General features: G+C 57.3%; 3 protein-coding genes across 3 annotated transcripts; 2 read left to right on the top strand and 1 right to left on the bottom strand.

The window, feature by feature from the left end:
- Positions 1–22: 22 nt before the first annotated feature.
- On the top strand, positions 23–4,992 carry NUBP2 (NUBP iron-sulfur cluster assembly factor 2, cytosolic; the record flags this gene model as incomplete). Its single annotated transcript, XM_084271053.1, has 7 exons — positions 23–44; positions 1,113–1,231; positions 1,929–2,127; positions 2,791–2,945; positions 3,162–3,272; positions 3,573–3,642; positions 4,214–4,992. The coding sequence occupies 7 exons, from the start codon at positions 23–25 to the stop codon at positions 4,357–4,359; spliced, it is 822 nt and encodes a 273-aa protein (XP_084127179.1). The 3' UTR covers positions 4,360–4,992.
- A 931-nt stretch (positions 4,993–5,923) lies between these two features.
- Positions 5,924–8,559, bottom strand: IGFALS (insulin like growth factor binding protein acid labile subunit). The gene has a single exon (XM_084270854.1). The coding sequence runs from the start codon at positions 8,420–8,422 to the stop codon at positions 6,533–6,535; it is 1,890 nt and encodes a 629-aa protein (XP_084126980.1). The 5' UTR covers positions 8,423–8,559; the 3' UTR covers positions 5,924–6,532.
- A 6,664-nt stretch (positions 8,560–15,223) lies between these two features.
- CCDC78 (coiled-coil domain containing 78) lies at positions 15,224–27,454 on the top strand (the record flags this gene model as incomplete). Its single annotated transcript, XM_084271163.1, has 15 exons — positions 15,224–15,247; positions 15,527–15,649; positions 15,861–15,947; positions 16,219–16,398; positions 19,757–19,924; positions 20,008–20,052; positions 20,698–20,786; positions 21,300–21,378; positions 21,856–21,981; positions 22,996–23,207; positions 23,844–24,015; positions 24,652–24,695; positions 26,302–26,368; positions 27,139–27,239; positions 27,382–27,454. 15 exons carry the CDS (start codon positions 15,224–15,226, stop codon positions 27,452–27,454), a joined length of 1,590 nt encoding a protein of 529 aa, XP_084127289.1.
- Positions 27,455–27,962: the final 508 nt, after the last annotated feature.

Below are 27,962 nucleotides of genomic sequence, written 5' to 3'. Positions count from 1 at the left end.
GCGGGTGGCGCTGGGCGGCAGCATGGAGGAGGCAGCGGCAGGCGGTGAGCGGCCGCGGGCCGGGCCCTGGGGCTGCGACCGGCCCTCTCGGGGCGGGGAGCCGCGGTGGCCTCGCTGGCCGGGACGTCTCGCCCGGGGAGGCTGGGCCGGGTGCCGCGGCGGTGAGGCCTGGCTCCCGGTGCGGGGCGCCCTGTGGCTGCCGCGGCCCGGGTACCGAGGGGCGGCGCTGGCCCTCGCTGCAGGCTGGGGCCTGGCGCCCGGCGGGCCGAGCACTGAGTAGCCGGGCTTGGCGCGGGGCTGCCGGTGTCAGCGGGCCGGCGTCCCCCCGCCCCATCTCCCCGGCCCCCCCACACCTCACCTCCCCCCCTCCCCCCCCTCCCCTTCTTTCCCCGCTCCCCGTTACCGCGGCCGGGCGCCGTTACCGTCGGTGGATGTGCGGATGAGCTCCGCCATGGTGCGTGCGGGCTCCATGCGGCCCGTGCCGGGGCGCTGGCGCGGGTGGGCCGGGCCTGGCGCCGCGAGTCAGTGGCTGGTGGCGATGGGGCGGCCGGGTGTGTGCTCGGCACTAACTGGAGCGCCCGGTCCGTCCCTCCACCGACCGCCCCGGGCCGCGGAGCTGGCCCCAAGCGTTCCCCGCTCTCAGCTCCGCGTTGGTGGGATGTGGCGGCCGAGTAGAGTCCCGAGCGGCGCTGCCAGGCCCAGAGGCTGGAGAGGAGCGTGGGACTGTGGGGAGGTGACCGGTGTGGTGTGGAGGAAGGAAACGCCAAGGGCCTGACCTCACCGGCAGCCTCTGAGACGTGCCCTGAGAGGGCTCGGGCTGCGCCTGGCGTAGGCAGCGTGACAAAGCCCTGTGCTTGTTTATGGCTTCGGTGCCCAATTGCTGCTTAGGTCATCGGGACAAAGCCTTCGCTCCCCTCAGGCTGCTCATTGTTGTCCCTTTTCTGATGGCAAAGCCAATTCTTTCCCTCCCTCTTCCCCTCAGACCAGACTCAGAGCAGTGAAAGCCGCCGTCACCCTCAGCAGAGCCCCGTGTCTCTGCGCTGGTGGGCAGGTGCTGCTGTCTTCCAGCAGGACAGAATGTGATGTCTCGTTGCTGTTCTCATTCCTCCCAGAGAGAAGCAACCTGGCTGGGGTGCGGCACATTGTGCTGGTGCTCTCTGGGAAGGGCGGCGTGGGGAAGAGCACCATCTCCACTGAGCTGGCTCTGGCGCTGCGGCACTCTGGGAAGAAGGTAAGAGAGGGTCTGTGGTGTGCTGAGCTCCATCCTCTTCCTGACCTCCAGCTGGGCTGGGTTTTGCTCATCCTTTACATATACATGTCCTGTGCAGACAACATATGGGTCCTTAGTGCAGGAATGCTGTTTGTGATAGCAGCTCGAGCGTTTCTCTCTTCCCATGCTTGCCTGTTCCAGCACAGGCAGCTGCAGTTCCCCTTCATCTGAGACACTATAATTACTGGAGGTTTGTTGTTGTTTGTGGAGCCAAGGCACTCAGAAATGACACTGCTGGTTTGTGGTGTAACACACGCTCGCTTTGTGGAGTGATGTGGGTGAGCTGAAGGACAGGGCTATGAGGGGGGGCAAAGGGGAACCATGTGGGCACGAGATGGACTGAATTCCCCAAGGATTTCTTATTTAAAAAAACCCAAACCCCACTTGGATTGGTGTCTGGCACTAAGATCTCCCCCAGAGTGCCTGGAAATACCCAGACACTCCTCAGAGAGGAGCGATCTGGGAGGGCAGGCCAGTTTGAGAGCAGCTCTTTGAAGCTGGGTTCCAAATCTGGCTGTGGAGCTGGAGAAGCCTTTCTGTGAAGTGCTGGGAGCAGCTGAAACTTGGATGCTGCCTCCCCCGACCCAGGGAAGGAGCGGGGCTGGGGGCTGCCGCTGCGCTCGGCGCTGTCTGAAGGGCTCTGCCTCCCTGCCCACAGGTGGGGATCCTGGACGTGGACCTGTGTGGCCCCACCATACCCCGTGTGTTCAGGGTGCAGGACAGCGACGTGCACCAGTGTGAGAGCGGCTGGGTCCCCGTCTTCGTGGGCCAGGACCAGAGCATCTCGCTCATGTCCATCGGCTTCCTGCTGGAGAGGCCGGACGATGCCGTGGTGTGGAGAGGGCCCAAGAAGAACGGTACAGTTGGGTTCAGCTGCTTGTAGCCACCTTCTAACGCGGGGAAACCTTCTGCAGACCATGCTGAGGGTTAGGTTTTTTGAGCAGACTCACAGAATCCCAGGGGTTGGAAGGGACCTGGAGAGCCCATGGGGTCCAACCCCCTGCCAAAGCAGCTCCCCAGCTCATATTGCACAGGGCGGCGTCCAGACGGGGCTGGAATCTCTCCAGAGATGGAGACTCCACACCCCCTGGGCAGCCTGTCCCAGGGCTCCCTCACCCTCCCTGGGGAAAAGTTCTTCCCCATGTTGCTGTGGAACTTCCTATGCTCCAACTTGCAGCCATTGCCCCTTGTCCTGTCCCCACAGACACTGAGAAGGGGCTGCCCATTTCCCCCTGCATCCCATCCTTCAGATATTGATAAACATTAATAAGGTCCCCCTCTTAGCCTTCTTTTCTCAGGTGGTTCCTCAGAGTATGGCAAGGCTCCTGTCCTGCCAAAGTGGCTTTGGATCACTCAGCTGGCACTTGAGCAGCATGTGTCATGCTGGCAGGTAGCCCTGCCATCCCTCCCTGGCCCCTTGTCACCCCAGGTACCTCCTGACCACTGGCCCGCAGCTCCCAGGGCACCTGCTAGAACCTGGTAGGGTTGGAGGGGGGTTTCTGACCCATTTATTTCCATAGCATTGATCAAACAATTTGTTGCTGACGTGGCCTGGGGTGACCTGGACTTCCTCATCGTGGACACGCCGCCGGGCACGTCCGACGAGCACATCTCCACAGTGGAAGCCTTGCGGCCCTACAAGCCCCTGGGAGCAATCCTGGTCACCACACCACAGGTAGGCTGGCTGGACTGGGGCTCCTGGGCATGCATCTGTCTCCAGGTATGGTTGGGGGGTGCACATATGCCCCCCTGGGTGTGGGTGTTTGCACAGACCTTTCTGCAGCTGCTTGTTCTATGCTTCTGCCTCTCATTTGATGGGCATCCGCTCCAGACCTGTGGTTCACCTGGACAGACACACAGACACCCCTAACCTCTGCTCTTTGCCCCACAGGCCGTGTCTGTGGGAGATGTGAGGAGGGAGCTGACCTTCTGTAAGAAGACAGGCTTGCCAGTGCTGGGCATTGTGGAGAACATGAGTGGCTTTGTCTGCCCACACTGCTCTGTGAGTTTGCTGGGCTGTTCCTTTGTGCTGGGGTGTTACAGGGTGCAGCGCCTTGGGTGTCCAAAAGGGAGGGTTATACAGTGAGCCAGGGAGGCAGTTCTGGAAGAAGCCACTTCCTCTGCTTTCCTAAAGAGACCTGGGGGTGGGCAAGGGCCAAAGCAGTGCCCTGGGGGTGGGCGAGGGCAGAGGCAGTGCCCTGGGGGTGGGCAGAGGAGGGGAGCTGGCTCTGCTTGGTGCAGGCCATGCCTGCCCTGTGGCACTGGGGTTTATCACTCCCTGCTTTTGCTCTTCATCCCTTAGGAGTGCACAAACATCTTTTCCAAAGGGGGAGGTGAGGAGCTGGCCAGGCACGCCGGGGTGCCCTTCCTAGGTGAGTGGTCCCTGTGGTTAGGGGTGAGATCTCTGGTGCTGTGGGAGTGTTTGAACACAGGGATGTGGCACCATGGGGGCAGGCAAGCTGGGCTGTGGGGCGCTGTGAGCCCACATACTTGGTCAGAGGAGAGGTATGGTTCTTTCTTTGCTTCTCTGCCATCCAGACTGCTCAGAGTGGGCATCTCACCCTGCTGGGGGAGAGGCAGAGACAATCAGCAGCCTGCTTTGGCTGCTGGCACTGTGGTGACAGAGTAAATGAGCCTGAGGCTGTGCAGAACCAACCTGAAAAGCCCCAGGGGCTGAGGGCTGTGCCCTGCCCTCTGGAGAGGGTGGGATCAGGGTGGGAGAGCCTCTCCTGAAGTGTTGTGATGGGGTCTTGGACCCAGAGGCAGCAGCTGCAGGTGAGAAGTAGCTCCTGGAGAGCTTGGTGAGGGTAGCAGTTGTTCTTTTTCCTGTCTTCTCTTGGAGATGACTCTTGGAGTGGGTTTCTGGGCTTTTTTAATCCTGACTCCAGGCCTTTGCCTCACAGTGAGCAAGTGGTCACTCTCCCTGTTCCTCCTATCCCACAGGCTGTGTTCCCCTGGACCCCCAACTCAGCCAGAGCTTGGAGGAGGGCAGAGACTTCATCCAAGAGTTTCCCAAGAGTTCTGCCTTCTCTGCCTTGGCTCACATTGCCCAGCAGATCTTGGATAGTGCCTCACAACGGAGCTCCTGATGAGGGTTTGGAGCTGGACTCCTGCTGGCTGAGCCCCTGCTCTGCAGGGAAGGGGGATGCAGAAGATGTTTAAAACTGTCCCAGTGGGGGGTGATGGAGGGAGGGGGGAGCACAGCAGTGCAGAAGGGGAAGTGCTGCTCCATCCCCTGGGATCTGAGGAGCCCCTGCACGGCTGCAGACTGCTTCTTGCCTTCTCAGTGCCACAGTGCTCTGTCCAGGGGGTCTGTCTGGCCCTGGCCCTGTTGTGCAGGTGCTTGGGGACCTCTGATTGTGTCCCTGCGTCTCAGATGCTGCTTCTGGCCAACACTTGATGCAGCTACAGTGGGAAACACCATCGACTGTTGTTCTCTTAAACCCAGGCAGCACTGATCACCTGGATGGTGATCCACGTGCTGCTGCTGCCACCCTCCTCCCAGGATGGATGATGTGGTCCTTGGAGCAGCAGCTGGTGGGTCCATGCTGGATGTGCTGATGTGGCCCTGAGCCAGGCTGCTGCTTTCAGACCCCTCGGTGGGCTGGTGAGGGGCTGGGCTGAGGTGTGCAGCCCACCGTGCTGGGGCAGGGCTGCTGTGCTCTGCTGGGGTCCCTGTGACTCCGGAGCTGTCGGCTTCCAGGCAGTAAACACTTGTCTTAACATCCACATCTGTGACTTGTGTTTCCCTGTGGCTCCAGGGACCGCAGCTGTGAGCCTTGGTGCCACGAGCACCTCGTGGTACACCCAGGGATTCCTGCTTTTCCCTGGCTTCACCTCAATCTTCCCTCCTTCCACACCAGGCTCAAGACCCAGACAGTCTCACTGGAAGCTGGCCCTGGCTTTCCTTTGCACAATGCTTTGTGTGGCTGTTCTCTGCACCCCTGTGACACGTGGGGCTCCTCTGTGTCCCCAGGTGGTTCCTGTTGGATTTCTCAGAGCGTCCTGTTCCCTGCAGCCTCCTCCTGCGGCCCCTTGGCTGCTGCTACCCCGTGCCCTGCCCTCTTGCAGGCTTGAGTTAAGCTGGGGAAGCCAACGGAGGTGGTGTCCTTGCATCTTATCTCCCTCCCTCCCTCCTGGACTCTGAACCCCTCCTGCCCCCGTGCCCTCTCCTCACTGAGGACTTGCTCTTGCAGTGCCGGTTTGGGGAGGCAGAGGGGAATCTCTAGTTTCTATTAACCAACCTGGACTCCAGCTGGCGGCCATCCTTTGGAGGAGAGCAGGAGGAGCATCTGTCCCTGCTCACGGTGTGCCCACAGTGAGGACAGAACTCACACCAGATCAGGTTTCCCCACATCCAGCTTTTCCTGGAAAATTTTATCTGACCTTTGGTCACTGATGTGGGGTTGGAGAGCTGGGCAGCAGGGCTGGAGCCTGACCAGACTGGTGCCTTCTGGGGGGTGGCCAGTCACCTCGTGCTCCTACCCTGGGGCACACGCCACCCACCCAGGGCTTTACCAAAAACTCCCTGCAAGCTCCTCCAGCCCCCTGGGGAACCTGTGCTCCTCGCCCTGCACCCGCTCACCCTGAGGGGCTCTGATAAGAACCCCCAGCTGCGTGCAGCATGTGCTTTGGAAAACACAGACTCCCAAGGTGGGTTGCAATAGCTCCAAAGGTTTATTTGTCTGCTCCAGTTTATCAGGTAAGTGACGTGTGCTGCTCTCTGCACCCCGCCTACACCTGCTAGTGCAAGGGATGATTAAAGCAAGTCACCCCCCCCCCCTTTCCTTAGACCTACCAGGGAGCTCGGGGGGGATTTTGGGATTTCTTAGCTGCTCCATGGCAGGAAGATGCTTTGTTTGTCCTGCTGATGAGTCCTGGCCCTGGCAGGGAGCCCACTTGCTGTGGGAAGAGCTCTGGGCTGGGGGTGCAGCTTTCCCCCACCCCCCCAGCCCCATCCTGGGGGCTCAGAGGTGCTCGTGCTCCCAGCGGGAGCGACCGCGCTGTCCTGGGGGCTGAAATCATTCAGTTTGGAGCCTGGGTGGCCACTGCCCATCCAGCATCCCCCAGGCACAGCTCTCCCTGCTGCTGCAGCACCAAGGTGAGCAGCTGGAGGTGGCATCAAAGCTGGGCTGACCTGGGGTGGCCTCAGAGCCGGAGCTCCTGCTGCTGCCCCAGGGAGCCCACAACGGGGCCGGAGAGGTGGTGGGTGAGGGTCCACAGCCAGGAAGCTGCCTGTCCTCTGGGAAGAGCCAGCGCACCTCAGCAGTGAGCAAAGCTGTCCTCGCTGGTGTCACGGAGGTCCAGGCCTGCCATGGCTGGGGGGTGGAGGCAGGTGAGGTTGTTGTAGGTGTAGACGGGGACGTGGGTGTCATCCCCCTCGGCCACAGACTGCACGAAGCGTGGGACCACCACGGGGTGCTGCAGGGAGAAATCCCGCAGGCCCTTCAGGGAGCAGTTGCAGTGCCAGTTGTTGCCCCCCAGCCACAGCTGCTCCAGGGCAAAGGAGGCGCAGAGGAAGCCCACCGAGAAGGTCTCCAGAGAGTTGTTCCTCAGGCTGAGGTACCGCAGGTTGGCCAGAGGGGAGATGACGGTGTTGTCTAGTGCTTCCAGCTGGTTATGGGAGAGGTCAAGCCAGAAGAGTCTCTGAAGCGGGCTGAAGGTGTCCTGGGAGATCTCCAGGAGCTGGTTGGAGGAAAGGAAGAGGTACTCCAGGTTGCTCAGACCCGTGAAGAGCTGGGGTGAGAGGTGGCTCAGCCTGTTGTGCTTCAGGTCGAGCTCCAGGAGCTCGTGCATTTCGCTGAAGCTTTGGTCTTCGATGAAGGAGATGGCGTTGTGCTGCAGGAAGAGCCGCCGCAGGCTGGAGAGGCTGGAGAAGGTGTTTGCCCGGATCCTTCCCAGGCAACTGTGCTCCAGGTGGAGGCTGTGCAGCTTGGTGACCCCCTTGAAGACGTAGTCGGGCAGGACCTTGATGCAGTTGGCAGATAAGTGCATCACCGCCACGTTGTACAGCCCCAGGAATGCCCCGACCCTGATGTCTTGTAGCTGGTTGTTGTTGAGGCTGAGGACCTCCAGCTGGCCCAGCCCATCGAAAGTCCTTTCTGCCAGGCTCCGGATCCTGTTGTGCCCCAGCTGCAGCTCCTCCAGGAACTGGAGGTCTTTGAAAGTCCTGGGCCTCAGGCTGGTGATGGAGTTGGTGGACAAACGTAGGACGTGCAGGCTCAGGAGGCCCAGGAACGTGTCCTCAAACAGAGAGACAAGGCGGTTGTGGGAGAGGTCCAGCCACCGCAGGGACTTCATGCCCATGAAGGCACGCGGCGCGATGGCGTTGATCTGGTTGTGGTTCAGGTACAGCTTCTGCAGCTTCTGCAGCTTCACAAAGATGTTGATCTTGATGCCCTTGAGCGCGTTGCCGCTCAGGTCCAGCTCCTTCAGCTCGGTAAGGCTGCAGAAGAGCTGGTGCTGGAGGTAGGGGAGCTTGTTCCCAGCCAGGATCAGCTCCCTCAAATTGGGCAAGTCATGGAAGACCTTGTCAGGCAGGACCACAAGCGAATTCCAACCCAGGTTCAGGTACCAGAGGTTGGAGAGCCCAGCAAACAGCCCTTCCTCCACCTTGCTGAAGTGGTTGTTGTTGAGGCTGAGGGAGGCGAGGTTCTGGGTGTGCAGGAAGGTGTGGGGTGCCAAGTGCTTGAGGCGGTTGCGTTCGAGGTGGAGGTGGTAGAGGCCCCGCAGCCCATGGAAGGCGTGCTGCTCCACGGCAGCCAGCTGGCTGCTCTGCAGGTCCAGAAAGTCCAGGGCTGAGAGGTTCCGGAAAGCAGCGGCTGGCAGCAGCGTGAAGTTGTTGCCATCCAGCCACAGGGCCTTGGCGTTGGGGGGCACGTCCTCGGGCAGGCGCGACAGGTTCCGGGCGCTGCAGAAGACGTTCAGCTCCTCGCTGTCGTCGTCCAAGCTGCAGGCGCAAGGGCTGGGGCAGCGCGGGGGCTCGCTGTCCCCCTGCTCCTTTGGGCTGTCCCCCTGCTCCTTTGGGCTGTCCCCCCCAGGGGGTTGGGAGGCGGTGGCCAGCAGCAGGGCCAGGGGGAGCAGGAGGGTGACACCCGCTGTGGGATGCGGAGGAAAGGGGAGGCTGTTAATGTGGGGTGATGGCTGTCCCATGGGACCCACTGCCGGACCCCTGTGCTGCCAAAGGGTGGGTGGAGGGGTCAGTCCCGGCCCCCCAAATGCACTGAGCAGCTGCAGGAGGTTTCAGAGGCTGGACCTGCCCTGGGGAGAGGCTGCAGGATCAGATCGCACCCTGCTCCTGCCGCAGCTCAGACCCCTTGGGTGCAGGGACCCCTGAAACTCATTCCTCTCTCTCCCCTTCCCTTTGGGCAAGGCCAGCAGCAATAGCCCAGTCCCCCCCTTCTCCTCCCTCCCTGCCTGCCCCCCCCCCATTAACTTGCTCTTCCTCAGAGCCCAGGACTCTCAGTGCCACAGCCCCTGCCCATCCCTGCACCCCAGGACAGGTTTGTGGGTGCCTGCGAGTACACCATGGGGCCATGGGGGGCTCCCCAAAATGTCTTATTAGCAGTGGAGGTGGGAAGGGAGAAAACCTGAGGGTCACTCGAGTGTGAAGCTCCCAAAAGAGTTTTCTTTTCTCCCCCTCCCCGTCCCCCTGCCCTGCCTGGCCGTTCCCTGGGCTGGGGGAGTGAGCAGGCCCCCCCTGCCTTACCTCTGCCTGCGCTCATGGTGCCGGGCAGGACAGCGCTCGATCCCCAGGGACCGACTGCGCAGGGATGGATGGAGCAACCACCTTGACGCCTGTCCAGCCGCCCGCCCGGCCAGGCTTAACCCCACTGCTGCTGGGCTGGGACGCAGGCTCAGCTCCTGGGACGGTGGGACTGGGGCCAGCACCACCTGGGATGGGGTCTTTGCTGCTTCTCCCCCACCCTCCGCAGGTTTGTAACTGTCTTTGTTGCGGTTTGGGGAAGGGGATAGAAGGAGATGCCCAGAAGGATGGGCTGTGGTGGGGAGGGTGGGTCTAGGGGAGGGTGGTCCTGCCTGGGATGGGGTTTGGGTGAGTAGCCTGCAGAGAGGGATGGATGGATGGAGCAGCCTGTCCTGCAGCCAGGGTCCTGAGCAACACCCCCCCTTTCCTGGGAGCCTGCCCTGCTCTCCTGGGAATGCCCTGAGGTGAGCCCTGGCATCGGGACCTGGCAAACACGTGCTGGGGGTTGCAGCATCCCTGTTTCACAGGGGGTTACCCGTGCTGGGAGCTGGGCTGAAATGCCTGGGGTTTTATGGTGGTGTAAGTGGGAGGGGAGCTGGAAAAGGCGAAAAGTTCTCCATGCGGTGATGGAAGCTTCAGGGCTGAACCTGCAGCCCCCTCCTGTGGGTGTATCAGCCTCGCAGGGGGAGATGGTGCTGGGGGTAGTGCTTGCTGCTTGGCTCCAGGGCGAGCAGAGAGCAGAGCTGGGTTGGGGGAGCTGACAGCTGTGAGGGTCCCTTGGCCCCTCTGCCAACCCTGTGTACAGTGGGATGATGGTGGGTGATGCTCCAGGGCTGGTGGTTTGTACTCTCTACCTGGCATCTCATCACAACCACCCCAGGCAGGCTCATGACCTCGGTCTGTGTCCCAGGCTGTTTCCCCACCAGTGGCCAATGCTGCTTCTGCAGAATCTTTGACCAGTTTCCAGGAAATAACAAATAAATAAACAAACAGCCACTTTTGCCCAAGAGTGAGGAGCCCCATCACCCACCCACTGCTGGATGTGAAAGCCCCGGGTAACCCTTCCTGGGGTCCTGGCAGCCCTGGTCACCTAGGAGGTGCACCAAGCCAGGGCTGGCCATCCCCTCACATCCATGACTCCAGGAATAGGCATCTCACACCAGAGCTGAAGCCCATCTTGCTGTTCCCCCTCCCACCCACCCCCAAGGTGGAGAAGGGGTGGGGATGGAGTGGGGATGCTCTCTACCACTAGCATGGTGCTGTGGGTATCCTCAGGGGAGCCTGGCATCGCCTCCCTGGGGCACAGCTCGGCTCTTCACCACTGAACTCCTGTGGTTTTAAGCAACTTTCTCAGCATGCCCATGGGGCAGAGGCATCAGAGGTGGCCAGGCTCTGCTCCAGCCTTGCAACCCCACTTTTCCCACTAGCATTGTTTTCTCCCTGGGTGTGCTCTCCCCCTCCCCCTGCCTCATCCCCCTCTATTTTAATCCTCTCTTCTGGGAAATTATAGATCAGAAGGGAGAAGCCAGAGATGGAGACACACACACACACACTAATAGGCGCTAAGCACATATTGACACAAGGTGTAATCAATCTGGAAGCTAAAAAGAGCTGAACCAGCATGGGCCAGCCAGCCAAAACCCACAAAACCTCTCTGGGAAGTTTAAACGAGCCCTACCCACAGCCTGGAGCGGGTTTATGCCGGCCCCCAGCTGCCCTCTGCCAAGGGAATAGCAAACAAGCTGTGAAGGGAAAATAAAGAGGATAAATAAGCAAATCTCTTCCCAGTGTGGCTGTGGTGCAGGGGAGGGCTGGGCCCAGTACAGCCCCTTTAAACCTCCTTGAGGTCCTCTGCTCCAGACATGTCCCGCTGCCACCCGTGGCAGGCACAGTTGGTGCCTCCAGCATCCCCATCAGCCTGTCCTGTTCTGGGGGACTGGGCCCCATGCTGCACCACAACCACCCCGGGGAATTTATTGTGGGTGCCCACCACAGCTGTCCCCCCACCACAGCTGTCCCCCTCCCACTGCAGCCCTGGCCAGAGCAGACCTCCCCAGCCGATCCCCCCCATCGTTTCATCCCCAGCAGCTAATCTCCCTGGCAGGGACCAAAGTCTGAGCCGTCCCACCTGGTTGCCATGGAGAAGGCTGTACTGGTATTAGGAAAAGCAGTGAAGTCATAAAAATAAATTTTAAAAAAGCTTTTAAACCTATTTTAGGACTCCTTACCCTCCCCAGCAGCCCTCCCGTGCCCCCACATCCCTCCCCAGGAACCTCCCCCCATCTCTTCCTCTGGGTAAATGCCACTGGCTGTCCCTGGTTCCTTGTTCTGTCCCCAGCTGCTGGGGCTGGCCACACCGGGGAGGGACCAGTGCTGGTGGCCCTGACCAGTCTAGCAGAGCTATGGAGGCTGGTGAGACCTCAGTCCACCCCCCCCTTCCAAGGGCGAGCAGCTCAGGGCCAGCTCTGGGTACCAGCAGAGATACCACCAACGCCAGCTCTGGGATGTGCCATGGGTGATGTTGCCACAGCTGAGTTGGGAAGTATTTTTAGCAAGTCTTGATAAATATTGTCCCTGTTTGAAGGAGAACATCTCTCATTGCCAGGGCAACCAGCGCTGCTGCTCCTCCTCATCCTCAACCAAGAATATCTGAGCCCTGTTGCTGCTCCTCAAGAGAGCTGGGATGGGTGACACCAGCATCCCAGAGCTTGTGCCACTCTCCTGGGGACACCAAGCTCCTTCCTCAAGGGACCCTCCTGGCAGAGATGGGCTTTTCTGGGTGCTCACTGGCTACCCATGTTTCTGGCCATCCTGGCCCCCAACTATTGCATTACATAATTTTTCAGTCCAAAAACATATGTGTTGTCTAGATGAGGACCTGGCAGTGGTGGCAAAAGGTTTCAGTAGCTGCTGGCAAAGGTCCCTACCATCATCATCATCATTGGCAAATGTCCCTGCCATCATCATCATCATCATCATCCCTGTCAGCTCCTGGGGATGCTAATTGCCACTGCTGCATTCCACGTGAAACTGTGTCACTTCCACCAGCCTGGCCGGGCTGGTTGGACAGGGGGAGGTGAGGACATCCCTAAGCCATGACTCAGGGATGCCAGGGGCCATCCATCGCCAGAGGCCCAGATGGGATATTTCCCAAACCCCAAGTTTTTTTTTGGGGGGGATGGGGAGCAGGGGTTTGGGGGTGCACAGCAAGCAGGAGACCCTGTCCCATGGAGGAAGCAGCCCAATCCTCAGGGCAGCCCCCTCCACTTCCAGCTGCCGGGCTCTCCCTGCCTGCTCCACCCCAGCCCTCCTCAGCACTCCGGGGGATGCTGGGGCCAACACCGGGCACTTGCAGCCCAGGTACGCCCGGCCTCTCCCGGGCTGCGACACAGGCGGGGGCTCAGCGGGCGCAGGGAGGTGGTCGTGGCCGCCCCCCACTCTCATGAGTGGCTTTTCCCCGGGGCCTGAAGCCAGAGGAGAAGCAGGGGCGGCTCCGGAGCGGGACTGGGAGCGGGACGGGAGGCGAGGCTGGCCGGGAGCAGCGCTGCGGGGTGCGGGGCGACCCGCGTGGGGAGGGACCCGCGGTCGCTGGGGCTGCCCCGGCAGGGCTGGAGCCGCCGGGCCCCGACACCGATGTCACGGCCTCCAGCCGCCAGGGGGCGCCGCCGCATCGCGGGTCTTCCCCGGAAGTGGCCCCGCGCGTTGCCCTGGAAACGAAACGCGGCGGTGCGTGACTGGGCCCGGCCCGGGGCACCGGTCGTACCTTTCGCGGCGGGGCCGGGCGGAGCGCGGGGAGAGGCTTCGCTGCCGCTCCCTTCGCGGCTGGCCTTCTCCCCGGGGGCCTTCTCACGCTGCCGCCTCGGCCCGCGGCCGTCGCTCGCACCCGCTGCGGCCTGGGCCCACCGGGGGATGCTGCCGCGGCGGCGGCGGGCGGGCAGGCCCGGCAGGCCGGCCCGGCAGCGGTGCGCTCCCTCGGCTGCCCGCGGCGGTGGTCGGCCCGGCCCAGGAGCGGATGCGAGTTCCCTTTGCCGGTGCTGGCAGCCAGACGGAGCCGGTGGCTCCTGCGGGCGTTGCTCCTGCTCGGCGCTGCGGGGACACACGCGTGTGTCCCTGCCACGGGCCCGCAGGTCCGGCTGCCGCTGGGGGAGAGCTGGAAGTGACCAACAGCGGGCTGCAGGCTTCAGGTGTTCAGCCGGTTCCCCCCTGAGCCGCTGTGGAACACACCTTAGCCGCTGTTTTCACACCCTACAGCTGCTCCCTCGGTGAGGGCTTCACGCCCTGGAGCTCACCCATGATCCAGCCACATGTCAGCTCTGCTTAAAGCCCCCTGGGCAAGAGGAGTGTGAGGAAGAACTCGGCATGGAATTGGCTTTCCAGCTTGTAGCAGGTTTGAGGAAATACATGCTGCTTGTCTGGTGTTGCTGTGGAGCGGTGATGGAGATTTTGGGTGGCAATGACACCCTAAAACCTCACTCCCTGTTGTGGTGTCAGCCAGGGCAAAACCATGGGGAAAAGTGGGTGCTGCTGTTTCTGTGGTGCTACAACAGCACCTGCCACAAAAGGTTGGGGTTTTTTGTCCAGGCCTCTCAGGACCATAAATAAAACCATATATGTATATATTAACTAGTCTTATATTGCTGTCTGACAGGTGAAACAGCACCCCTGCGGCTCAGGGAGCATCCAGGTTTGCCAGCATGCTGGGATGGGATATTTGCCCACCTGAATCGGGTGCCTTGGGGCCTGGGAATGCTGGGGCTGTCCAGGACAGCAGTGTGAGGCAGCCCCGGGCTGGGAGTGCCTGTCCTTGGCAGCCTGTGCAGGGCTGCAGAGCTGCTGCTCAGCTTTTCCATGTGCCAGAGCACTGGCAAGAGACTTCCAAGCCCCCCCCTCCCACCCCAGTGCTGTGGGCGGTGTGTGAATTTGGCTCTCTGCTCAGCAGTGGGTGTGAAGAGACTGTGAATTCTCATCGGGCGCTTCATTACCTTAATAAAATTACTTCAGGTCTGTTAAGTTCTCCTGTGGAAAAATAAGCCATAATTGCATGTTGCGTTAGTTTCTTCCCCCGAGCCCCAGAAGAGCTCAGCCCCGAGTCTTGCTTCCATGGCTGCTCCTGAAATTCATATGGAGGGGCTACAGGATCTTCTCCAAGAGCCTGGGCCAGGCGAGGAGTTGGTAAACTCTGCCCAGCACAGAGCTGCTGTCAGGATGGCCCCTCTCCCATCCCCTCATCTTTGACAGATACTATGAAGTTATTCAGCACTATGTGGGGTATTTTTTTAACATTATATTGTCAAAGCTTCTTCTGTAAGACACAAGTTCTTACCTAAACTCACCCACTCGACAGGAATAGCAGTGATGATAAACCCAAAGTGAGGAGATTAAAAGCTGGGATTCATTTTATCCTGCTGCTGCTGTTCACCAAGGCCTTCCAGCGTTACCCACTGTGCCTCACACTCCCTGCTACCCTCACCCTGACAGCAGGGACTCTGTTTGAGTGCTTCTAGCTTTGCCCTTGGGAGTTGTCCTGCTCAAACCTGGGCAGTCACTGTGTGGAGAGAGCAGCAGCATGTAGACCAGCACAATCCAGATGTAGCCCCTGGGCTAATCTGAGTTTGTTTCAGGACATGGTTTGCTTTAAAACTTGTGTTTTCCACATAGCATCTCTGAAGCAAAGGGGTAAATTGGGGAAGGTCTCTCCTGTCACCAGCTGTGGCTTGGTCAGAGCTCAGAGACCCTGGCACCTGTTGAATGGTTCACTGACACGGGAGATACAGGGACTGCAGCCATCAGGAGAAAACTGCCTGGAAGTACGTTGATGTTAGATGCTACTGGATGGTCTTGGAGCAGATGTTGGATTAATTAATGGGTTAATCAGCTCTCTAAAGCTCCCTGCAATAGAGATGGAGGCCATTCTTGCAGCTGGGTTTTGGGAACGGTCCATGATACAGATGGAGTGGTACCTCCTAGCTGGCACTATCACTTCACTGAGGGTGTCTGCCAAGCTTCTTGCTTCAGTAACAGAGAAACTTCCTGACAAATGCCATTTCTTTTCCTGGGGCAGCTGCAATAACTGGTTCCACCTTAAAACCAAGGTGGATATTGCACCCACTAGTAACCAAAGTTGTTAGCAACATTGCTCGTGCCCTTCCTCAGGGGAAAAATTGCTGCCATAGAGACCTTTCGATCCCTCCTTTGTTCTTCAGTTGCTGCCTGTCTGACATTGTGCAGAGATCCTGTACTCTGGGTGCATGGATTTTGCAGAGAAAGAGAATGTAAGTATTCTGAGCCTGTGAGCATCTTGCTAATGAGTATGTAAAGTATGAAGGTCTGTAGCCCCCTCCCGGGTGGTGGAACCAGCGCTCTGCAAATGAAATCCTCACTGCAGGAGGAAAACAGCAGTTGAAAATCCCATCTACAATCTGTTCAAGCTCTGCAAAGCTGGGTATGCTGTGCTCTCCCACCAGCGCTGCGGTGGGAGCGTAGCATGGAGGAGAGGAGGGCTCTGCTGGCTGGCACCAGCTGTCAGGGCTGTTGTGTGTCTCTAGGTGCAGCTGCAGGATAGGAACGAGAGGCTGGACCGGCTTGGGGACCAGCAGGAGAGGATGGAGAAGCAAGCTGGCTCCAAAACAGATTTGTCAGCCAAAATGATCTTCAGTGAAGAGGAAAAACTGAAGGTAAAACAAATACTTTTGGGGCTTGGAGAAAACCAAGCCATGAAGCCATGTGAGGCCAGTAGGTCTGGAGTGGAAGATTTGGTAGGAAATGTTGGGGCCTCTTTCTAGGGGCTCATGTGTGATGCTCACATCCCCTGGTGTGATCTACTGAAACAGTATGTTGGCCTCAGAATCAGCCCATGGCCTTTGTAACGTTCACTCTCTCTCCTAGATTTCCAAAGACCTCGTTGATCTGCAGATCGAGACAAACCAAATGAAGGAGCAGTATGAGACCGAGAACTTTGAGCTGAAAAATATGGTACCCAGGAGTTTGAAATGGAGTTAATTCAGTCCTGCCAATACCTTTATCCAGAACCACCCCTCGTTATGCATCCACCCTCTCTTTGCTTGCTGTATTCCCTGGTTTTGGCTGAGCAGTGAAACCCCCTGATGCCCCAGATGCCCTAAAACTCATGTGAAGAATCATCTCTCCAAACCATAGCATGCTAGAACCTGTCTGGCCAAATAAATGCTCTTTGATTGCTGCTGGTCTCTTGCCACAGTCTAATTCTGCTGCCTCCTCACTGCAGATCCTGGCCCTGGAGAACCGTGTGCTGGAGCTGGAGCTCCGCAGCGAGAAAGTCACTGGGGAGCGAGACACCTTGCGGGAACGCCTGGATGCTCTGGAGACCAGTCGGAAGGAGCTGGCGGATGAGTACATCATTCTGAAAAGCAATTACCTGGCCTTAGGCAAGGAACTGGAGCAGGAGGTGAGCCAGACTGCAGCGTTCACTCTATAGTATCACAGAATCCCAGACTGGTCTGGGTTGGAAGGGACCCCAAGGATCACAGAGCTCCAACCCCCCTGCCACAGGCAGGGCCACCAACCTCCAGGCCTGGAGCTACACAAGGTTGCCCAGGGCCCCATCCAACCTGGCCTTGAACACCTCCAGGGATGGGACACCCACCCCCTCTCTGGGCAGCCTGTTCCAGCCCCTCTCTATTCTCTCTGTAAAGAACTTCCCCCTAATATCTATAGAATCTGGTGTTCTCTGCTCCAGCTCCCAAGTACCTGACCTGCAGGCAGCTCGGGATACGTATCCATGTCACAGCTCAACGCAGCTATGAGAGATCATCCCTTAGGCAAAGTTATTTCACTTTTGGGGCCCAGGGATTTCCCAAAACGTGGTCACCTTCTATCAGGGCTTGCAGAACCTGCTCTGCTCAGCAGGGACAGTGCTGAGCCCACGCTGACCCCTGTGTTGTACTCTTGTGGGCACCCTGCTGTCAGTCTCTCTCTCTTTCCAGCCACCCCAGATCCCTGTGGCTGGCAGTAAGGAGGAGGTCACTGCTGCAGGTCCCTCTTGACTGCCATTAGGCTTTGTTTCCCTTTCTTCTGCATGGCTTGCGCGGGCTGCACGGGGACGGAGCAGAGTCGCTCTCATTCTGTGTGGTGGCGGGAAGGGGCCTGGAAGGTTTTGAGGTTGACAAGCTCCCAGAAACACTGAACATCGGCGTGTTCCTGATGGGGCCTTGAAATGCCCCGAATTTCCCAGTGACTCTTAGCCCAGTGATTATTAACTCAAGTCTTTTGGACCCAGATTTGGGTATTTCTTTGGCAAGAATAGCTACTTCAATAGACATTCCTCTCTTCTCTGCCTCTCCCCCCCACCCCCCGCTTCTCCTTTTTGAATCAGTTCGGATGACTGACACCCTCTAGCCACCCTCCCCCAGCAGATAGCTTAGCTGGTTCAGCCAAAGAACTGGTTTACCATGCTGGCCCTGCGCAGAGCTGCCCTGGGAAAACACAGGGCTGGACCAGGCACGCTGGTCCAGGCAGTGTCCAGCCTCTGTTTACCCTGAGCATCCATCTGCAGAGCTCTGCTAGAGGAGGAGACAAGGTGGTGATCATCCTGTTGTGAATAAGCGAGTTGCTGGCTCTTGTGAAGCTATCCTTTGCCTCCTCTAAGCTGTAAACCAGAAATTTCTTACAAGGAGACAAGCTGAGCTGCTTGCAGGGGTGTGAGCCCACCCCATGGCTCAGCCAGAGCATGAGGCAGGGCGCGTGCAGCTGACTGTCAGCCAGGCAGAGACACCCTATCTCCAGGCTGCAGGGGAGCAGCTCTGTGTTCAGCATCCTTCCATGCTTCTTCTCCCCAAGGGGGTGCAATATGTTTATCAAAACCGGGATTTTTAAGGTGGTTGACATCTCTTAAATTATGGGCTTAACAGGCTGGTGGTAAATAGCACCCTGTTTGCACATGGATCTGGAGTCTTTCAGGGAGTGAAAGCACATGGACTAGGTTATGAGCCTTGGATAGCATCCCGAAGGAGTGGAGCAGGGTCCAGAAGCCAAAGGCGAGCTCCTTGATTGTAATTCACAAGCTGAGGATTTTACCCCTGTTTCTTGGCTCCCACTACCAAATATCCTTGCCTGAAGCAAAAGAGGCTCCAACTTGGCAGGTTGGGACTTGTCACGGCATGGGCCTCCTGCTCATTATTTTCCCAGTGTGGACTTTCCCAAAGGAAATGGGAAAAGCAGCCTGTGGTTCTGCCCCCTCCCCTTCCCCGGCGCCCTTCTGGGGAGACAATGAACCTTTTACACATTCCCAATTACAAGTGCTACTTGTGACCTTGCCAATATGTTGTCATGGCTGCTTGGCGCAGAAGCAGCTCCGCCAGCTCATTCAGGGTCCCTTGTAGGGAACAGTTAGAGCCCCTGAATTGTCACAGCCCCCATTGTACAGCTCGATTCACACATCCTCCGGTGTCTGTCCCAGGCGAAGGAGCGCCGCGGAGCTGGCCTTGCCTGTCCCTGGGAAGTGCCTTCCAGAAGATGCCAGTCACTTAGTGCCTGTTTTCTAACTCGCTGTAAATTCTTCCTTTTCAAGGCTGTGACCTTGCCTCGACTCTCTGTTTCCTCCTCCTCCTTTGTTCAGCAGCCTTACATGGGCTGCAGCGGCCCTACAAAGCGCGGCAGCCGGAGGGAACCCAAACGCCTGTGAATCGGTTCCGTGCCTGGGCTTTTCCCTGGAGCAGGGCCAGGCTTGGGAGCTGAGGAGAGGCAGCAAGGCCCATTGCAAACCTGGGCCCAGCTCTTTCGTCCCCTAAGCTGGTACTCCTGCGAACCCCTCTGATCAAATTGTCAGGGATGACAGCTGCAGATGGATCGTTTGCAGTTGGAGAACAAGCAGCCTGTCTCTGCGTAGCTGTCAGTTTTCACAGCTGTATATCTCACCTCTTTGTCAGCCTCTTTTCTCCTCTCCTCTCTCCCTCAGCCTACCCTGTGCTATCTTTTGATAAGCTATTCTCTCCACGGATGACTCAGATGACCTCTGCCTCCCATCCTCCCAATTCACTGCCATGGTAACAATTACTCAAGCTTGTCCCCAGTCATAAACCCCATCAAAGCTTTGTTATCTACATAGAAACCCTCCCGTGAGACATGAATTCCCCCAGTGTTCCTTCCAGATCACCTGTAACAGAGCCTTTCTCATTCAGATCCTCTTTATCTTTTAGAAATGTGTCACTTCAGCACTGCTTTGAATCCTGCTGCCTACACGGTGCTGTGGGCTGGCTGCTGCTGGAGGGATGCATTCAAACAAAGCTAGAATTAGCTGGGTGGCATCAGCATGGATGGATGGATGGATGGATGGATGGATGGAGGTTTGGCCCTTCTCTTAGTGATGGAGTCCAGCCCTGTTCAGAGCCACCAGATGGGGAAATAAATGCCTGAAGTCTTGGGAAGCTGTGTGGAGGGTACAGGGTTGGAGTGAGGAGAGAGGTTGGAGGTCAGGATGGAGAGGTGGTGGCAGAGCTGTGCCCAGGGCTGGGCTGGCACTGGGGTGTGTATCTGAATGGGAGAGCAGGGTGGGCAGAGGGAGTGAGGTTACATGTGAATACCCCTGATGCCTGGTGATGCTATTTACCCTGCATTTCTGTGGGGATTAGAAAATCACTGATGTCTTCTTAGTTCTCACATGTCCAAAGAAAACTTGCTTTCAGGAGGGGATGTGAGTGCCTGCCTGGTGTACACACTGAGAGCAGCAAGTATGTGCTGAACAGACGGCGTGTGGAGACAGAGAGGCAGGATTTCAGAAGCTCTTGCCTTCTTGTTTGACCTGGCAGGTCATGAAGAATGAAGAGCTCAGCCTAGAGCTGCTCAACCTGGCCAATGCCAGGAGCACCCTTCCCCACACAGAGAGCAACCATGTCCCCACCGTAGCCAATGAATCCTCCACCGAGCTGGAAAGAGTGCGAGCAACAGTGCGCCGTCTCTCAGCTGGCAAGGTGAAGGTAAGGACCTCTCCACCCTCCCACTAGCTCATTGGAGAGCAGAGATCTAACAGGCACCTTCTTTTGTCTCTCACTAAAACCAGCCAGAAGATGCCTCTGGACACGAGCAACAAAAGCTGGAGAGAAACGTGAGTGTGTGGGGCTCTGCTGCTGGGTCCTTGGGGAAGCAGAGGGGGAATTTATGCCAAGGGTGGCTGACACTTCTTGTGCTACCTTGACTTTTGGGGATGAGCTGATCCCTTGGTTTAGTGAACAACTTTTTTGAAAGATGTGCAGTTGAAAAACATGAACACAATAACTCCAGATCTCATGCAGGCAGAAGCTGAGAGAGGACAGCTGTGGTTCCTTCTGTCAGTGCCCCTGGGCAAAGAGAGGCAAGAGTTTAGAAGTCAACAAGTGCAGAGGACACTTGCTTGTTTTCTTCTTGCTGTTAGCTGAGAAAGATGGGGGTGATAAAGCACCTGAAACTGTGAGCAGAGAGATGCCCCCTGCCTCTTTCCCATCTGCAGCCCTTGTGATACCAGCCAGGGCTCTGCCACAGCTCCTGCTGGGAATCTGACTCTCAGAGCAAGACTCTCCCTTGGAGGATCAACATGTGTGCACCTCCGTGTGCCCTGTCTCCAGGTCACTCCCAGTTAAATCTGTCCTTTCCCCAGTATGTCACTGGTCAGTTGGACTTGTGCTCAGCTGGAGGCTCTCTTCACTTCTTCCCTGTTCACAGATCCTTCTTATCTCATCCCTCTGTCTCATCTTCCTCTTCGTTTGTCCCTCAGTTGCCTGGAAACCAGGATCACATAAAAGTGGAGCTTGAAAAACTGAAGCAAACCTATGATTCGCAGCAGCAGAAGCTGGAAGAGAGAGTGTGAGTGTTCACAAGCGTGTCCTTCTGCTTGGCCAGGCATTTATGGAGCTCCTTGCAGCTTGAGTTGGTCATTGGGAACAGGAGAGGAGGCAGCTTGCCTTTGGAGGGATACAGGGTGGGAAATGACGGTTCATTCTTGGAACAAGTGAGGCCTGGAAGCCAAACCTGATGTTTTCAAGGCTCTTAAGAGGGTCAGCCATGGTGCCTAGGCACCCACCTGGCCTATGCACCTCAGATGACACACATGGTGAAGGTTTTTCTGTCAGCCACCTGGGCTGGGCTTGGTGTCCCACCAAGGGCTGCCAGAGCTGGGGGGACAGAGCTCCAGACCCTCTGACTGGGGAGGACGTTCACCTTTGTATGTGAGGGCTCTGTTGGCACACAGGCAGGGGCTGGCAGCTGCTGCCAAGAGATTTCTGTCATCCCACCGTGATTCCCTTCTCCCAGCTGGCTGTGTTGGACCTACAGAGTTTAGGGGGTTCAAATAAACACCCCTTCCTCCTTCTTGCCCAGGATGGCCATGGGGAAGGAGCTGCAGGAGGCGAAGGGAGCGACTGGGGACACCCAGCACAAGCTGGCACAGCACTCAGCGGTAAGGGCAGGCTCCCTGCCAGCACCCAGCACCCAGCACTGCCCCCGCTCATCCGCTTCTGCTGGGTGCCACATGCTTCTCCTGGAGACCTTATGCTAAGGTACCCTGACACGTTTGTCCTCTCCAGGGAGTGTGTCATACCAAGGTAATTGTCCCTGCACAGTTTCATTCCCCAGGGCTGCGATGCACGTGGCGGAAGGTGCTGCTTGCCACAGGTGGTGGGAGGAATTTTGTTCCCTGATGTTTGGAAAGGGTTGGTGAAGTCACCAGGGGGGGAGGGATTGCAAATGACTGAAGGTAGCATGGGAATAGAGACTACAGGCAATTTCAGTGGGCTCCTGTGAAAACCCAGGTCCTTCCCAGCTCCAGTGGAGCTCAATACCTGGAAATGAAGCTCCTCATCTCCTACAGAGCTTCTTAGTGTCCCTTGCTTGGCTGGAGGATGGGGGTGACAGCGAGTGTTTTTGCTGTGCCTAGATGTTGCTCACCTCCCAGAGCCAGCTCCAAGAGGTGGAGGCAGAGAACTCCCAGCTGCAGCTCCGACTGAAGGAGCTGAACCAGGAGTATCGCTCCCGGCTTGCGCAGTATGTCAAGGATGTGGCGGTGGGTACCCGCAGCCCCAGGGGCTCTCCTGGCCTGGGAGATGGGCTCTCCATGCTGGCTGTCTACATCTTGCAGACTGCCACTGTTCCCCCTCTTTGCTGGGCTGCAGAGAAGGCAGTGGGGCTTGGGGAGCATTGCTTGCAGCTGCAAGGGTGCTCTGTGCAGAGGAGATGCCAGTCCCCCTCCTCCTCGCCCAAATTTCCTGTGTGGCCACACTAAAGGCTCTGTCAGTTTCTGCTGGGACTTTTTTTCTTGGTCAGATTACGGGGTTTGAAAGGTCCTCTTATTTACAGTGGCTGCCTTCCAGTTGGCTTCTAATCCCCATTGCCCTGACAACTTCCCTCGGCAGGCCAGGCGATGCCACTTGTGGCTTTGCCGCCGCTTCCACGGTGACTCTGCTGCTGTCCCCACAGGGAGCTCTGCCAGCCTCCCTGGTTGGCTTCAGAGCCATGTCATGCCTGGGATCTGCAGGGCTCTCAGAGCATGGCGAGGACCCGGCACAAGGCAGGTGTTTCAGGCAGGTTCAGGCATGAATACCCAATTTCTCTGAAGTGGTGAGGCTGGGAAGGAATCTTTCTACCCCCTTAGGGAGCACTAAGCAGGTTTTGGCAAGAGCTGCTGTGCTGGGAAAAGGCTGGTACCAAAGGACACGTTGTGGGGATGGATCAGGAGACTAAGCAAAGCATTTTTTACTATTAGGAGTAGTTTAATTTCTGACAGAGCAATGTTGAAGCATCTCCTAACTAGCAAAGAGAGTGGGGCATGGTGGGAAGAACACAGCACTTGAGCTGGTAACTCCCAACCTCAACCTGTGGGGCACTGATAGAGTACAGACACCTTCTCTGTCTTGAAGGGGCATGACACAAGTTAGTTAGTCTTCTGTGCTCTTAGAAAATGGAAGATATTTCCTATTCTCTGTGCTGTCAGCACAAATATGCCTGGCCCTTTGCTGTGGGAAATGGGTTACGTGCCTCAGGGAATGACTGGTTACCTCCACTTCTTGTATGTTTAAAGGACTACATGGACAGCAAATCCAGCACCGTGACAGGGCCTAGCAAAGCCCCAGCTGACCAGGCTCAGATGAAACGCTTTGTGGAGAGCATGCTGAAGGATATAAGGGCTTCCTACAAGTCTCGGGAAGAGCAGCTGGCTGGAGCGGCACGTGGCTACAAGAAACGCATGAAGACCTTGGTCAAGAAGCATGAGAACCTGCTGATTGCTTACGGGTGGGTCTTAGCTGGGGTCTGGGCTACTGGGCTACCTCTGTCTTTTCAGCTTATTGCTAAGGACCGAGTGGAAGTGTCCCACAGCACCCAAGTGCCCTGGCTGAGAGGGAGGCAAATTAGGCTCCCAGGGAGAGCAGGGGATCTGGAGTGCATGTTTATCTCCCTGCTCTTGCCAAGACAGGAGCAAGGGCTCTCCAGCTGCCCATCAGCATGCTCTGGATGCCCTGCTTTGCACGTGCATTTCTCCTGTGTAAAATTGAGGGTGAGTGATTGATTCCACACTGGATGGTGTGGAAACACAGAGGTACCACAAATAACTCCTTTCTCCCAGCCTGTCCCTGCAGTGCTCTCAGCTCTGCTCTGCAGCTCTCTCGGCAGCTTGGGCTGTGGGAAGCAGCAGAAATTCTTGTGGCATAAAAGCCACAAATAGCTCTAGGACAAGCTCCCCTCAGAAACACTGCCAGGAATATCATGCACGCTGCCGGGCTCTCCCACTTATCCTTTGCAGGTGGACTGGCTCCCAGTGGCCAGGAGCCAGCGGGTCCTGAGCGAATGGCACCTCCATCAGCCACAGAAATGCTCGGTGTTGGTACCTAAGCAAAGGTACCAGGGACTAACCCCTCTGGCATGTTACAGGCTCCAGCGAGAGCAGATCCGGTCCTTGGGCAGCACCAGTACAGATTGTGGCCCTGCCGAGCTCCACTTCTCCATCACAGACCCAGAGCTGCTGACAAACACAACCCGGGAGCTAAACCGCCTGCGGGAGGACAAAGCAAAGCTGGAGATGCAGTTACACGAGCTGCAGAACATGGTGACTGGGCTGCTGCCATTCTGGGGGGAGCAGGGAAACCTGGGGGGCAGTGGGGAGAGTCTCACAAGCTCTAGTTCCAGCCCCTTCCTTAGGCATTCCCTGAGGCCCCGCTGTATCTCTGCTGTCTTGTTCTGAGATGTCCAAGCAGACCCTTCATCACTCCCACCCTGCTGCACAGGGGCGAGTTACGGTTGGATCCAGGAGGATCAGCAGCCCCTGGAACTGGGGTCGCTGAGCTCTGGGAGGGCTGAGGCCTAGCAGATGTTGTGGGAGCGCTGCCAGGCCACCAGACTCGCTCACTGCTAAAAGAAGAGGCAAGCAAGGGAGGATAGGATGGGGCTTTCTCTTCCTGAATGCCTTTGCCTCAGCCTGAATAGCTAACTGAGCAGGAGACCACACTCAGAAACACACCAGTCCGCTCCCGTCCTCCCACTGGATCTGTCTCTTGATTTGCACGAGATACATGTATTTAAGAATTCAGAGGGTGGGAAGCCTAAACCTTAAGATTGCCCTGCACATTATTTCCTTGCCAGGGGGCTGGGGGCTGTTGGAGTGCTGGGGCACATTGTGCTGCTGTGGTGAGCTTGCAATGGTTTAATATTTACGGGAACACCGTTCTTCTTTTGCCTGCAGAAAAGACTGAAAGAAGCCTCTGTCTCCCTGCTGTCCCCTGAGCAGTAAGTGCTGTTTGTTTCTCAGGATGTTGGTAATGATGAATTCTCCTTGCTGTGTGGATTGAGGAGTCTCTCTCTGCCTACTCGGAGACGGGGATAAATAGGGAGAAAGCGAGCTGATAGGGACTGCTCTGAGAAGAAAAGCCAGCTGTCGTCTCAGCGCAGCGCTTCCCGCAGTGAAAGGAGTTGGTCATTTGGGCCTTGATCCAAGAAAGCTCTTAAGCACGTTTGATTTAATCATGTTTTTAGGCTTGCTGATCTCTTTAGAAGCTGTAGTTCAGCGTACGCTCGAGTGCTCTGGTGGATCACAACCTGAGAAAAGCAAGTGAAACACCACCAGTTTGAGATGGCCCTTGTTTCTCCTCTTCTCAGTGCAGCAGCAGGGCTGGAAGCCTAAGGTCACTCTGTAGGAGCCCTCCCTGACGTGCCCTTGACCCGCTTGTTTTTGATGGGTCTTGTTCCTCCATTCCATTATTCTCTTGAAACTCAGCTGTAGCTGTGCAGGGGTGGAATAAAGCACAGGAGAAATCTGAGCTGGGGGTTTTCAGCCTTTTAAAATGCAGTAGCCTAGAAAACATGCTTGGTATTTCATTAATTGGATGCCAGCACTGAGGAGCTGGCCAGTGCCTGAGCCACTGGGCTTGGGAGGAGTGTCTCAGAGAAGCCTTAGCCCGGCTCTGCCACAATTTCCACACTGGAAAGCAGCTGCAGACCTTGAACAGAAGCATTAATTGGGACAGACCCACTGCAGGAGCCAGTCATGAAAGAGCAGAACCTGAGTTTTAGGGATGCATCTTGTTGTTAAGGTGTGGTGAGGTTTCAGGGGTGTTTTGCTGCCAGGAGACGCTATTCTCTGCCCACTGATGGGTTTATCTGGGCCGTTACCTTGTTCCTCTGGAGACACGAAGCCTGGGGTCATCGCAGCACTTCGGCTGTACCTCCTGCCGCTTCTTGTCTTTATCAGCCTTGTTGTCTTCACAGTTTATTGTTCTCCTCATGAAATCTCAGCCATGATGTCCCACGAGCCTGGGCAGGGAACTCTGGCAGTGGCAGCAGAGCCGCTCCGGAGCACAAAGCATTCCTCCCTCCATACAGCCCAAGCTCCCCCAGCATCAGATGTGACCTGTATTTTGCTTATTCAGGCTGGGACAGAATGGGAAGGACTTTCCCACGCCTGGGCTGCACAGTCAGCTCACCTATCGTGCTCGGTGACCAGAACAGGGGGGTTTCTGCTCAGAAACATGAAAAGCGCCAGCGTTTGGCATCGCTCGCTCGCTGTTCCCATCCAGTTCAGTCCCGCGGTGTCAGGTTCAGGATGCTTTCTGCACAGAGGCCTCTGATGTATGAGTGTTGATGTGAGCTTGGAACCGAGCCAGGCATCACGGCAGGGAACCCCAGGTTGGCAGAAGGGCTCTGACTCTTGTGCCGGAGCGCAGGGGTGGCACCGCGTGCCCTCGAGAGGTTTGGGGTATTGGGAGAGAAAAGGTTCAGGGAAGCTGGGGGTTGTGGTCTGATGGATGCAAGTGATGTCCACCCCCTGAAGAGAGCTGCGTGATGGGCTGCAGGTGAATGTCTGGGCACGGTCACAAAATCTGCTTCTCTCTCCCAGGCAGCAGGGTGAGGAGAGCTGGGCAGAGGTCCGCAAGCAGCTCCGGGAGTTTGCACGTACCACCCAGGTAAAGCTCTGAAACAGCCCACCCCCCCCAAAAAGCTTATCCCTGACCCACATGTCAAAGATAGGCACCTTGGGCTGGAGCAGGGAAGCTTTCCATGGAGCTGTGCTCCTGCTTTGGCCTCAGCACACCAAGGGACATGAGCATGTCCCTGGCCAGCAACGTGTCAAGGCTGTACTGTTGCTCATACTCGAAGGCGGAGCTGCTGGACTCCACTGATCCCTCCTGCGGTTCAGCACAACCATTTATAGCAAACCAAGATGGAGTTTGACCTGGTTCAAGCCTAGCTTGAATCCGGATCAGCTTCCCAGTCTGGCTCCCCCAAGTGCAAGGATATTTGCACTGCACGCAGGAATGGGGTGGCCCAGAGCTGGGAGGAGAGGAGGAGAGTGCTCTCCATCCACAGCGCTGCCCTATGGCACCCAGGAAACAGTGGTGATGCTGGCAGTGACAGCTGGGGTTGGCATGGGGATCCCCTCCACACTGACTGCAGCGTGTGGGGAAAGGGGTGTGCAGACAGAGTAGAGGCTGGGCTTTCTGCTGTAGGCAAAGCTAAAGATGTGCTCCCAGCTGGCTTCCATGTCGTGCCTTCCTCTGCCCACCCTGCTCTGGCCACATCAAGTGAAACATCTCAGCTGTGTGCATTTTTGTGGCCAAAAGGTGCCAGAGCTGAGTGATGGGGAAGAGGTTGGTCTCGCCTGGCAGAGCGGGGATGATGAACTTCACTCCCATCTCAGTGCTCCCTGTTTTTCTGTGTTTTCTTGCCCTTCCAGGAGGATTTGGAGCAGGAGAGGAGCCAGCTGCTGACTCGGGCAGTCATGGCAGAGGAGCAGGTTTCGGAGCTGCAGGAATACATAGAGAAGCACCTCACAAGGTGAGATGGGCACATCCCCCTTCATGTGAGATGGTCACATCCCCCTTCGTGTGTTCTCTGCGTCATGCTCCAAGTTTATCTCTTGGACTAATTGTCAGGGACATCACTGTGCCCACCTGACCTCACTGCTGCCTTCCCACAGTGCTGCTGACATGGCTGATGTCCCATGGCATGTCCAGCAGTGCGGGCAGCTGCCACCATCCCTCGTTCCATAGGGCCAGGAGGGAGGGGCAGCGCCTGGCTTGCCCTGCTGCAAGTCTCCTTCCCTGTGTGCTTACCTGTCCTTTGGAGGGAGCAAAGAGAGGGGTTGCCTAAAAATCTAAAGCCATCCAGCAGCCTCCCTCACCTGTGGTCCTCTCTTCCTGGCTCATCACATCCCGCAGGAGGGGGAACAGCTGCTCCAGCAAGGAAGGGCAATAACAGGCAGGGTGCATCTGTCAGGGTGATGATTCCAACTCCGCACCCACCGTAACTCCCCAGACAGCTTGGCTCTGAACTCGGGTCAGACTTGCAGGACTGTTGCTAGTACCATCACCTGGCAGAGCCAAAAACCGCCTCTTCCTCAGGGAAGAAGGCTGTGGTTTTATATCTGCATCAGCTCCCAGTGTGGCTCAGTGCCTGGGCTGAATTAACTGGCGCTGCACGCCCTCAGCACACAGCAAACCCAAGAACACAGCAGACATGTAAACAGATCGCCCAGAATCATAGAATCCCAGACTGGTC

The sequence above is a fragment of the Gallinula chloropus genome, assembly GCF_964237585.1.
Source record: "Gallinula chloropus genome assembly, chromosome: 15".
In the NCBI taxonomy this organism is placed as follows: Eukaryota; Metazoa; Chordata; class Aves; order Gruiformes; family Rallidae; genus Gallinula; species Gallinula chloropus.
The sequence above is the reverse complement of the archived record's forward strand: the minus strand, read 5'-3'. Positions and strand labels throughout refer to the sequence as shown.